This window comes from Apteryx mantelli, chromosome 1 (assembly GCF_036417845.1).
Source record: "Apteryx mantelli isolate bAptMan1 chromosome 1, bAptMan1.hap1, whole genome shotgun sequence".
Taxonomy (NCBI): Eukaryota; Metazoa; Chordata; class Aves; order Apterygiformes; family Apterygidae; genus Apteryx; species Apteryx mantelli.
The window spans coordinates 154360611-154373647 of record NC_089978.1 but is presented as its reverse complement, the minus strand read 5'-3'; the positions used below and the strand labels follow the sequence as shown (position 1 = coordinate 154373647).

Here is a 13037-nt window from a genome sequence, read left to right as displayed (position 1 = left end):
ACAAGAGAGAGCTGTAATGTCACAGACTTCAGAACAGACCGATATTCCTAGTTTCCATATTTTTTTCAGCTGGAGTTTATTATAAAACATTATTAACTAGCTACAGCATGCTGGCAAGGTTACAGTCTTTGTCTCTGACGCAGGTCAGGCCAGTCCACCTCCATCGACCTTTGCACCAGCAGTGATGCCTGGTTATACCATCCTGAAGGGATCAAATAAAAACCATAGAGCTAAGTAAAATGAAGAAAGAATCCAGGAAAATATGGAGGGGCAAGTCATTACTGGAGGTGAGTGGACTGAGCATCAGGAGTGATGTAGAAGAATGAATCACTTTTGCCTGCCAGAAAGGGACTGATGTTTTAGGTTGCAAAAGAGAAGGCAGAGGAGGATTGAGCCTGACCTGAATAGACATCACTGAGTCAGGAAGAAGCCCTTTCCAGCAAAGAGAAACAAGCTCCTACACTCCAGTATAGCTGAAGTGGCTGTTGCTGGGTGAAGTCCCTGAAATGTTCACTGAGCTTCTTCTGCCATTCATGGTCTTTTTTTTCCCCTCATATTCATGCTCAGTAGGATCAAAATGACTTATAATCTTTCCTGTCTGTCAAAACCATTTTATTCTGCATTGGCATCTAACTTCCCTCCAGCTTCAGCTCTATTGCAGACTAATCCAGGATCTGTGCATATGAGAGGCCAAAAATTCTCTCTCTGTTTCTTTCTCTTGCGGGGACACAAACACATGCACGCGCGCGCGCACACACACACACACACACACACACACACACACAGGCATACTTTCTTCCTGCTGCCATCTGCTGCTCAATTTTGGATCTATGGACCACAGGGAAGAGGTCTGGGCCTCCTAAAAAAAATGGCATGCCCAGGGTATGGAGCCTGTTAAAGGGAGAGAGGGAAGAGGACAGTACACACAAGCCACTCATGCTGTTGGCTGACGCTGCTGATTTGCCCTAGGTGCTGAGAGAAAGGGGGGAAATACTCATGACCTGCCCTCCATGCCCCCATCTCTAGGGCAGTGTGGGAGATCCTAGTGGAGCCACGAACTCAGCTTCCGCCACTTTTGAAGTTCCAGGATTACTGTGCTTGCTGCATATTATTAGTACAAACACTTTGCTCGAAAATGGGGGAATCAACCCTGGGAGGCCTCAGGCCAGCTCAGGTTGGCACCCACAGACACCAAGACATGCTGTTACTGTCCCTAGTGGAAACAGGATTAAGATCAAGAAAAGGGTTGAACTCATAGCTGTATTTGCAGACTTTCCTTTTCCCCCTTTTCTAGCTCATATTATGAATTGCATACACACACACAAATACATATAAATCTATATAAAATATGTATAAAAGCTACTATTGGAATTGCAGTTGGCCCTCAGTCCAGAATCACCAATGTGGCTTGACACAGTGCTCTGACTTGAATCCTGCAGAAACCTCAATGATGATCTCAACACCAATGGCAAAAAATGGTAAAAACCTAAAACTGACCTAAAACTAGAGACCAGAAGTGTGAAGCAGATATGAGACACCAAACCAACCCAGTTCCAACAGCAGAGCCCCTCCAAATGGATAGTTGGGAGGAAAAATAGTTAATCCCACCTGGAACTTGAACCTGGAAGCCTGAGGCTAAGCTTAGCTCAGCAAATTCAGTCAAAATATTTCTGAATAAACATAATTCAAAATAAGGCATCCATGAAGTAAACACATGGGATTTAGACGGAGTCTATGGATGATGCAACAAATCAGCACCCCAGTAGTAACTTATTATGCCCATAGCTTGCAGTTGATGTCATCAGGTCAAGGACTTTGTGCACAGAATTCTCAAGACTGAACGTCAATGTTATGAATAAGATCTTAACAGTAATTACTAGGTATGATATACAGAGAACCATGCTTCACTGCTCCATAAAGCCCTGTTCAAATCAAGAAAAAAAAAACATTTTAAACAAGAACAGAGTTGTGGATACTGTGAGTCCTGCAGAAAAGTCTGCCTTGCTTCTTAACCCTCTCATTCACTGAGTGCCCTTTGCAAAGCACATGACAAACTGCTACTGTGCATGTTTGATTCATTATCAGGTCTTACCCCTGAGTTATTGAGAGCTTCATGCTCAGTGGATGCTGATCTCTCTGCTGAGAACTGCCAGGTAACCATGCCTGTAGCCAGAGCTGGCTGGGAACTGGGATTTCTCAGGGTCAAGAAATCTCAAAAATTTCTTCCCAAACAATCACTGAGGTGCCTCTTGCAAGGCTCCAGTCCCCTGCATCTCTCCAGGCAAGCTATCCAGGTGAAGAGGGCTCGCTTTCTGTGATGATGACAACAGAAAGTTTGATGACAGTGGAAGACACAAACAGCAATATCACCCAAGGAGAGACTACTTGAAGGTCTATCTACATGGCCAGATACAGCCGGTCACATACTGCCTTGTGCTGGGACTGATTTGTATTCTTGTGGAGGAGAGGATGTGCACAGCTCCTGCAGCCCCAACCTGAAGTACACTTACTAAATAGACTTTGTCAGAGGACCATAGTGCAGAGTCTGCTTGACTCTTCTTTGATTTAGTTCAGTGGAAATTTACACTAAGTAGAAAGCAGAAGAGGAGTGGCCAAGATAGTCATACCTGCTGAAGAGTCCCTTTTGAGGTGAAGAAACTGTATCCTGGGATCAGTACCATGGATGACAGAGCCATGAGCCCACCAATGGCTTGTCCCCATGCAGGATAGACATATTTTCCCAGTGTCAGAGGGGTCATTTCCACCACGCTGAAGAAGAACACACCCTGGAAAAAAAACCAACCATCACAGGTAAAGATGTGCAAAATCAGGGACCATCCATTCACTCTTTACTTCATCATCCTCCTAGCTCTCAAGAGTCTTACAGCAATTCAGTAGCTCCTTAAACTAGTCTCGGATGTTCTCAGCCCACCAAATGGTAATTTTAAACAATTTCTCCCCTGAATTTCCTATGTGGAAAGCTGGAATTGGAATACCCCAATTTCCTTCTTCACCGGACTACTCGGACAAACAGTACCCCTCATACCAAGCCCTAAGCCTGTTAACAGCTTCCTCACAGACAGTCTCAGGAGCCTTGAACTTCATATTGTTGTCCTTCTTGCATCATTCCCGGTATAACTCTTACTAGGAGTGTGGGAACCAACAAAGGTGAAATTGCTCCGGAGTCAGCTATATTGTATTTACTAATGTCTCTTGCTTTGACAAGCCTAGCAGTGGCTGAGGCTGGAGCTGGAGCAGCTGAGTGCCTTCTTCAGCACCAGTAATGGCTTTTTAAAGCAGTAAATTATTTGTTTACCTTTTGGCATCTCAGGAAGAAGAATAAATAACTGATAGCATCATCCAGGTTAAAACAACCATTCTGTAGCCTTTCTTCTGGGTATTTCCAGCAGGTAGAGTGAAACAGAATCCTGATATTACTTTACCCATCTCAGGTCTGCCTAAAATCATCTTGCAGTTACGGACAGACCTATACTGGACTGAAAACGTCATGTTTCCCCTATATCCCATCCAAGCTAAGAAGCCCTCTAGGGATCCATTTCTGCAAATAGGATCCCCCTATTCTTACCAAGCAGACAAGAGGTGTAAAGAAGGCCCAGCAGATCTTCCACCACATGCAAGGTTTGTAGCCAATCATTTCTTCAATATTCTTGTAAAATCTGTTCACACCTACAAGAAGAAAAAAGCATTGAAAAAGACATCCCTTCTCAGTGCCACGCTCATCACCTCTTCTCATGACACAGAACAGGTAAGCCACAGCAAGAGGATGACAGTGTGGTCGCACAGAGAAGTATTATCTGGGGGGGGGGGGAGGGAGGAGGACACCAGAAGATTCATGCTAACAGCTTCCATGCTCTTGTTGTCCCCTTGAGAAAACAGAGAGGCTCCTAGGCATCTGCCAGTCTGTACAGTTTGTCTCTTTGCATGTGTCCTCTGACGGGTGGTCTGCAGAAGTGAGAGGACAGCCACCTGCTCCTGATTTTCTGAACGTATCAGCCTAAAATATTTTCAATTGCAAAGCTTTCATTGGCTTCACCGTGGGAGTCTGAAAAAATCACACCATACCCATAGAGACGATGAGGGAAGCAGGTCTTTTGTGCTTATCGTAACACCAAGAAATCGAGATGGTCTCAAAGAAGACAAGAAAGAGAAGACACATGCCACTGCCTGAGTAATAATCAAACAGCTTGAAGACATAAATGCCACCCTGAGGAGACAAACCACGTTCAAGGAGCTTAGTTACTGGTCATCGTAAACAATATCAGCCAGCTGTTTGGACTGGTACTATCTACGTCTGCTGGCTTTAATATTAATTTTCTTGGACTGTGGAGTTAACATTGCAATGTTTCTACTGCAGTCTCGCTCCCAGCATCAAAACTGGCGTGCTCTTGCAGACAATTAGCCAGCCTGCTGAGGCGTGCCCAACAGTGAGGAGAAAAGAGGCCTTCATTAGGCTTTCTTACTTTTCTCTGTTTTAGATGGAGTTGCTTAAATTAGTCTGCTCTGCCCCTCCCAAGAGTTTTGCTGCCTTACCTCCTCATGAACCTACAGAGCTCCACAAATGGTCTCTATGCCACTCAGCCCTCACCTCTGCACACATGGACTTTGGCTTCAGCCTCATGGTTTCAGGGCACCAACAGACCTGTCTTTATGTTATCATATTAACCCTTTCCATCAAGCAGTCTCTCAGTTTGGGTTTTGTTGGCCTGAGCCCTTATTGCAAAAAACAAGAGAAGATGAGAACAGGACAGACTGACTACCAGATGGTGATGACAGTTACAGAGGAGTCTTAGGTTACTTAAGACATGGTAGTGATGAGCAAGCCCATTTGTCCAGCCTTAAGATGGCTCCTAGGGACACTGTCACTTCACCAAAAGCTTCCAGTACTGCTGCGATATGCAAAGGTGAATAGAAAGGTGCCACAAATGGAGGTATAAACACGGTTAGCTGTACCTGGGTGATACTGGAGAATCCAATGAGGTAAGAGATCAAACAGACCATTGCAATGAAAACCTTATTCCTGGCTCTCAGGAGATGAGGATACTCGTTCATCAGGGCTGTAATGAACCCTCCCACAGTGCAGAACTGCAAGAAAAGGTATATATCAAGAACATATATCAGCATCCTAGCCTGATTTCCCCACCACCTAAGTTTAACTAACTCCTGTGTTGGGAGCTTTACTGTTTTAAGTGCACTCTGTAAACAGTAAAAGAGAAGAAGGCCCCTCCACTCAAAGTTAGCCTGAATGATCTGAAAGTGCCTCTCTCCCTCCACTGAAAATAGGGGTAAATAAAAGCTGTGGGTTTAAATACCTAAAATTAGTGGAGATAAATCTCCACCTTTTGCCTTTCTGTGGGAAACTTCCTCTTTTTCCCCCAAAAACTCTGGGCCTCACAACCACCCCGCTCCCCACACACACACTAGGGACAGCACTGCCAGGCTCTCTGTCACAGCAATGTGTCTGTCTGCTGCTGGGACACATGTGAGACCTTGCTTGCTCTTCCTTTCCCGTATGTGCTCCTCTCAGTGTATTACAATAGTGCTTGTCTTGTTCAAGGATCTAAACATTTATTAAAGAGTTCCATTACCCAGAGTCCTGTCTCACACACATGTGAATAGCAACATCATCTCTGTCTGCCAAGTCTTTGATTTTATTTTCCATTTCAAGCACACTATATTAGTTGCACATAGTACATTAAAAGTCCATCCCCACTGCATGTGGCCTTTCTAGTGCTAAAATCACCTGGCTGGCTTGAGCAGTCCTGTACCAGGCATGGTAAGTTAATGCTGTCTTCCACCATAAAGCACAAAAACGTCCCCATGGATGTTACCCTCAATCAGTTTTCTTACTAGTTCTACCCTATGGCCTGAGGACAGTTTGACTTTTTATATGTGAAGTGCATTCTTCCCTCATATTTCTTGTTACGTTGTGAGATTCACTTTTATATCTCATTCCCAGAAACCACTGGTAACATACAACTCTCAGAGAGCACATCATGCCTCCAGCAAATATAAGGGGAAGTATATCAGGGCAGCAAGATCCTAGTTTCCCTGGTCACCCTCAGCAAATGTACAAGCCAGTGCACTGAAAATGAAAGACACACTGCTCTTGGATGTCAGGGACCTCTCTGTCCCTAGAGAGAGTGCTCCAGAAGAGGACTGTACAGGCATTTTTAGATTCTGCTTTGAATAGGGAGGCTACTATCTGTAGAGGTAGGCAGACTACAAAGAGCAGCAGAGCGCTGGAAAAACCTACATTTGTACAGGTGCACACAGCTGGCGTCTGGAGCTGACATTCAGGTAGGCATCGAGTGAGTCAGAGTGGTGTTTCTGCCCAGAGTTTTCTATCCACATGGTGCAGTGTGGAAAGCTGGTATTCCCAAAGAGCCAAAGGTCAATTGCTTGAACTTGAATTTTTAATGAACTAAGCCTTTTATGTTGGATACAAGTGCTTTTAGAGCATCTTTTGGCATTTGGGCATGGGTTAAGCTGCCTTCATACTCACTGCCAGCAAACTCTTCACCCCATCCCACCCGGCTCATTGCCGGGGAGAGCCAGACCTGAAAGGTGCAGCTGGCACCACAGTGGTGAAGAGTCAGCTTAAAAAAAAAAAAAAAAAAAAAAAGACCTGTCACAACCTATCCTTTCACATGCGTGGAAGAGTCGCTTCAGACAGTTAGGCGCTGCAGGAGTGACAGCTGGGCTGAGCTGGGTGCGATGAACTGCAGGTGTCAGGGCAGAGGACAGGAGGAGTACAGGACATGGTGGGAGAGAAGGGCTGTTGCAAGGATGGCGTGGGCCACGTCACAGCAGCAAGGCAGAGAGGGGAAAAGGTCATGGGCAGAAGGTACATGTGATGGGTGCCCAGTCAAGAGGAAGCAAAGGAAAAGACACCTCAAATTAAGGGAGGGTGGTGAGAGCCCTTTGGTGTAGGAAGAGGGACAGAAAATCAAAATGAGGGAAACCACAAAGGAAAAGATAAGGAGACAAGTGATGGGGAAAGGATGGCTGGAACAGTGATACAAACTGAATTCAAATCTCTTTGCCTACCATCAAAACTAAGATGGTATGCGATGGGGAACCAAATGGCTTAATCATTAGATGAGCTGCTTGGGTTGGACAGTCTGGGCTTTGGAGCTTATCTAGATGGCACTTCACCCTGAATGACTGGCAAGAAAAAGTCTCTCTCCCACCATCTTTCAGTGCCAGGCTGTTCTGTCCTCCCCAGCCCATGCAGGCCAGAAGGAGCACCCTGGCCAGGACCAGAGGGTCTAAGGGGAGAGTTTAACCACAGCTCACAGACATGCAGCAGAGAACCCCAAGAGCAGGGCTTGCCGCACAGCTGGGCATTGAGCCCTCAGCCAAAAACCCTCATGAATAACCTGTGTGAGGCAGCCTCACATGGGACAGATGCAGGCTTGCAGTCACAAGGCTTGCTGGCTCCCCTGGGGAGAAAAACGCCTGACCTGGAAACTGGTAGGTTAAAAGAAAGCATTAGCATATTATGCAAGAGGGTCTAGGCGAAAGAGAGCTAAACCTCGGGTAGATCTGAGGCAGAGCAAACAGAAAGGCACATGACTGACAAGTAGGGGCAGGAGGGAGGTACGTGTCTACCAATATAGGTCATTTATCCAGTTCAAGGAACTGCACGCACAATGAGCAGCAATTTGTGATGCCTCTCCTGGTAGAAGGAGATGGATGTAGCAGTGTCAGGTCTGCAAAAGACTCTTTATCAAAGCTAAAGGACTTGGATGGATCTACTCCCACCACCGTGTGGTCTCCATTCTGCCCAGGAACCTGTCCCCACCTACTGCAACCAGCAGCACCAGCACCTGCTCAGCTGCTCCCTGCAGCAGCCCACAGTCATGTGGGTTCGGAGAGAAATCCCACAGCCCTGCCATGCTGCAGGACTGGGCTGCTGACCCAAATGGAAAGTAGCTGCTTCCCCCTCCACCCCATAAATACCACAGAAGATATTTAGTCAGCATGTAGCCAAATCGTCCTTTTAAAAGCCAGACGCTTCAAAATGCACATGCAATTTCAGCTGTTGTTACAGCCTGTGTATGTTATTTCTTTTATATGCATAAGCTGCTGTTGAATCAGAGCTCCAGCAAGCAGACAGAAAGCCTCTTCACACATATTTATCTGCACTTTTTTAAAAGCTTGTTTTGCCTCTGATGCTTCATTCCCCCCTACTTCCTCCTCCTCCTCCTCCTCCAGGCAATGATAGCCCCCCATGGACTGTCTGCCCTCTGAGAGTAACTGTCATAGGGGACATGGAGAATTTCAAGTGGTATTTGAGAAGCAAATGCAGGAAATAAATTCCACACAGTGCTTAGAGGGCTTATTGTCATGTCTCAAACTATTTACCAGAGCAGCGTGAATAATCCAGGAAGAAGGGCTTTTTTTTTTTTCCTCGCTGTAAATGCAGCTTCTTTCAGAACCTTTAGTCATTATTTGAAATTATTTGCTAAATAATGTCTGCAGTAATGCAGATGTGAGCTTCACAATCTGTTTATGGGAGTGTTCCATAATTGAAAATCAGGTTTGGTTGATTAGATTTTCTTGGACACCAGGTGTGACATTTCAGGAATATGTCTGCCTCTAATTATGAATTAGACCTGGGTTTATGAATGCTATGTGTAATCCAGGAGTGCATCCATTTTATATTCAAATTTTGAGCTGTAAGGAAAGACTATCTGGGCATAGGAGGGGATATGACAGACCAGTCACATGCTTTTGAGGGAACCCTTGATTTTGATACACATTCCAATCAAAAGGGAGGCTTACCATAACTGACAGCTTCACTTTTGTGCTGAATTATCAGAAAAGTATCCTCGCTTGTAAAAAATACACAGACTATTTGTTTTTGGTTTCGAAAGGCTCAGAGGGGGACAAAGGAGGGATCTTTTGCTACATCCAGCTGTTTTCCCCTCTGCTTCTCCTCAAATATCTTGGAAGACTTATCCGATAGCAAAGGAGTCAGGCTGTAGCTCTCCTGGTGCCCCAGCACCAGCCCTTCCCAAAGCACAGCTCTTCCCTTCTGCCAGGAGTGCTCACTCCATGAAGCTAACTGGGGAGCTCTAGCTCTGTTGAGGTCACTCTTGTTATTAAAAACAGTGCTGAAACACTGCAGCAAACTCCTAGTCCTGAACTGCGGGATGGCCCTAATCCAAATGCCACGTCACTGCTTTTCTCAGTGCAACCTGTTGGTACTGCACCAGAGCACTATGGTCTAGCTGAAGATCAGTATGTTGTGCAGAGATGTTCCTTCCAGGTCTTAGGAGTAGAGATAATCAAGACTTTCTAGCCTAAACTATGAGAAGAAGCCAAAAGAATGACATTTTTCTTGACAGTGCCTCATGGGAAATGCAGTTTGGCCAAGGTGTTCCATGATGCAGTAAGGAAATCCAAAGTATCCAAACTGAAATTCTCTCAAAATGCCAAGAGACCTGTGATTAATACAAACTATTGTCATGCAGACACAAAACAAAACACTTAATACTGATTTTTCTTATGTCTTATATCTATTTTGAGAAAAAAAAATTCTTATTACAAAAAAAAAAAAGTTATTACCTGAGAGAAATCTTTCTTCTTCTTTTCCCTGCCCAAAATTATTTGGAGGGATAGTTTCCCATTAGCTCTGCTTAAAGCTTGTGCACTGTCGGTCAGCTCAGCTGCCAGGGTTGCCCAGCAAAGGGTTGTCCAGCAAGAGCAGGACACACTGTGCCCTTGTAGCAGTGCTGGCTGTTCACTAGGGCCAAAAATTGATCTGAATGCAGAAAAGCTTTCCGAAGATCCTGCTATAGGAAAATGGTGATCATCTTATAAGGCTAACTTGTTCTGCTGGTCCACTGAAATCTGATTATTGCCCTTATTTTTAATTGGTAACAGACAGTGACTAGAACACTAGGTAGTGATCAGATCTATCACACTTGCAATATGTGCCCACATTAGGAAAAGAGAGCAGAGCAGGCGATCGCACAGAAGGGTTTGCTTCATATAGCTGAGTCTCACAGTTAAGAGCAAGAAATGACTCTGCTAAAGTGATGTCTCCAAAACGTAGAAGGGAAAGCCACCAACATATCAAAAATATCTCTGTTTCTTACCCAGCTTTGTCCCTGGGTTTTCTCACCTGACCATCCAGACCTAACATCATCAACATAGAGAAGAAGAGAATCGACCAGAGCGGGGACAAGGGCAGCTGCATGACGACCTGTGGGTAGACAAGGAAAGCCAGTCCGGGGCCTGCAGTAATGAAAATAGAGAAAAGTCCATGTTTATAAAGCATTTAATGGGAAGTCTGAACTAAGTGCAACAGTTAAACAGAGAGAGTCAAGAACTGCAGGTATTCACTATAAGTGCTACAAAAACCTGACTCTTCACCCATGACACACCAACTCTGTGGGGCTGCATAGGGATTGAAAGGGGAGGGAGGAATGACTGGAGAAACTCTTTGCTTTTTCTCTTCTTGTAAGCAAGAAAGTCATCAAATTACTCTATCCAAATGGAGCTGGAGCACTTTGCTAGAAAAACAAACTGAGAGTCAGAGCTGGTTGTAACTTTCCTGACAGCTTTTTTTCCATCACAAAATGCTGTTTCTTGAGATAAAAGCTTTCTCTGGGAAGACAACAATTTCAAAATACACCATTGTATAAAAAAACTCGGTTTCATCTAGGTTAAAAAAATTATTCTAAAATTACAATTTCAAAATTTCCCATGGAAAAGAGACTCCAAGTTTTGATCAAGTCTGCTGAAAACGTAGCTGATGTCTGAAGACCTGCTCTCCACAGGAAGGTTCTAGAAAGCAAACAGCCTAAAGATTCCTCTACAGCAAAAACACATGAAACTTCAGCACTAGAACAAGGTGAACATTAAAACCAGGCAGAGATTCCCCTAGCAGCAGGAACTGGAGTGCAATGAGTATCAGCCCCAAGTGCCCATCTCTGTGGGAAGGCATGCTCAGCTCCACAGGGGCAGCTCTGTGCAGCTGCTGGGATAAGGCTGTACACTTGGGTCCCATTCAGGAAAGGCCTGGAAGCATCCCATGCTCTCTGACAAATTGCTCTTAAAGGCTGCTATTGCATCTGAGACTGGGTTTCCTATTTTAGGTTCTTTGTGGTAACCTCCTGGGGAATATCTTCAGTTGTGTGAAGTGGTACCACTACATCAATGTGAGAAAAAAGCTCTGGCCCTCTGCATGTGCACAATGTATAAAGGTTTCCCAGGAAATATTAGATCTGATTCTTCTCCGTTTTAACACAGGAACAACCCCTAAGTTACAAAGGAGAGAGATACAAGCACAGAGTGGATGTCACAGAGACAGGGCCGGGAATGAAGTCTGCATCTGATTTACAGTGCTATTCTGAATGTAACACCTGCAGTACCTGCTTACCTGAAGAGGCCAGCTCTGAGACTGATTTCTTTGTGATGTGACACATGAAGCCAACAATTGAGAAAATAACAAATCCAGCAAATACACTTGTGGTGGAGTTTATACAGCAGACAATGACAGAGTCTCTGGAATAGAGAAAGAAAGAAAGAAAAGAAACCATCTGCAGGACCCTACCAAGGAATTAAGGATGGGGAAAACAAAAAATAAGGCCTGAGGAGAGCGGTTTCTATGCTTTGGAGAGGGGCAGGAGTAGAGTGGGTGACTTGTTCAATGTGCTGCAAGTCATAGGACCCTCTGATAGAAAGACCAAAGTGCACCCCATAGGTTGCATGTTGATAGGGTGGGGACAATCAAAGATCAGGCACTACCGACACGCCATGACCCCCCACCCGTGAGCAGTCACTCACAGGACTAGTCCCAGCAATGGCAAATCAGAGCTTTAATGGCCAAGGCAATGGTGCTCACAGCACAAGGCAATTGCCTTTCCTGTTCCCACCGGGCAGAGGGTTGGAAGAACTCAACAGACCTGTAGACATTGTTGTGGAAAGTGCTGTAGTTTCCTAGTGCAATCAGGGATCCCAGCCCCAGTCCATAAGAGAAGAAGATCTGTGTGGCTGCATCCATCCAGACCTGTGGAGAAGGAGCTAGTTTTGAGTCTATGGCATTGTTCTGCCAGCTCGGTGGATCCAGCCCACTGAGCGTGACTGCCATCGCTCCTTTGAGCAATAGCTTGGCATGGAAGGGAGGGATGAGACACCCTTTCTATACAGTGAAAAAATTTATTGTTTATACTAGCTATCAGAGAAAGTGTTGCAGCTGCTGTAGCCAAAAGCTTGGTTGCTTTTCTTTACTGAATTAGTGAACACTTAAGGCTGGCACACTCTGGAGACAAGTATCAACCTCTGAATAAAGCAGCCCGTCACTCCCTTCAGCTTTTGCAAAACTGCTGCCTGGGTTGAGCTGGGTGAGGAGTGCCTGCTGCAACAAGGACTCCATGTAGCACACACATCACCTGCAATGGCTCCAGTAACAGAGTCAATGCTAGCGAGGAGTCTTGATCCAGCCCACTGTGCTTCAGATTTTACTGTCCAATGCACTGAGGCCGTCTGGACCCAAGGGTACTCTGTTGCTAGGGCTTGTTGACCCAAGCTAATAAGAAATGCTTGGGCCAGCCGTTAGAAGTCTCACAGGAACTGCCCTGAATCCTGTAACTGTTACTGCTAACAGGCCTGGGCACACTTGAACAGATTTTTTTTCTTTTCTGATGTTTCAGAACATCCATTTCCAGGGTAAGGTAGGACTCAGAGAGGATGGCACAGGAGGAGAGGAAAGTAAGGGAGACTGCGGCTTCCTTTTGCTTTTAGGATGGCGATGACCTGTGTTTGCATAGCACAGACATCAGTGGAGCACACAAAGCTACCTGGAGATACGGTGCATCCTGCTGCTCTGCTGGGGTCAGTAGCGTGTCTGCCTCTCTCTGCATGGGAAGAAGAAGCCAGCAAGGCTGGCAAGGGTGTTTAACACAGGGCACTGGGCTAGGAACGCGACACTTGCCTCTCCTACCTGCAGTGTCACAAAAGAGACTGCTAGAGAACAAGACCTGTGCTCCACAGAGGAGTGGGAG

General features: G+C 45.4%; 1 protein-coding gene across 1 annotated transcript in view; it reads right to left on the bottom strand.

Annotated features, from left to right (window-relative positions):
* The window catches only part of LOC106488559 (sodium- and chloride-dependent GABA transporter 1-like), a 54023-nt gene that overhangs the window by 4120 nt on the left and 36866 nt on the right, over positions 1-13037 (bottom strand). Inside the window, exons 11-17 of the mRNA XM_013947421.2 lie at positions 11940-12043; positions 11414-11538; positions 10154-10266; positions 4972-5103; positions 4124-4225; positions 3587-3688; positions 2628-2786 (exon numbers count right to left, since the gene is read on the bottom strand). Coding sequence (XP_013802875.2) covers positions 2628-2786; positions 3587-3688; positions 4124-4225; positions 4972-5103; positions 10154-10266; positions 11414-11538; positions 11940-12043 — 837 coding nt within the window. The remainder of the gene's footprint in view (positions 1-2627; positions 2787-3586; positions 3689-4123; positions 4226-4971; positions 5104-10153; positions 10267-11413; positions 11539-11939; positions 12044-13037) is intronic.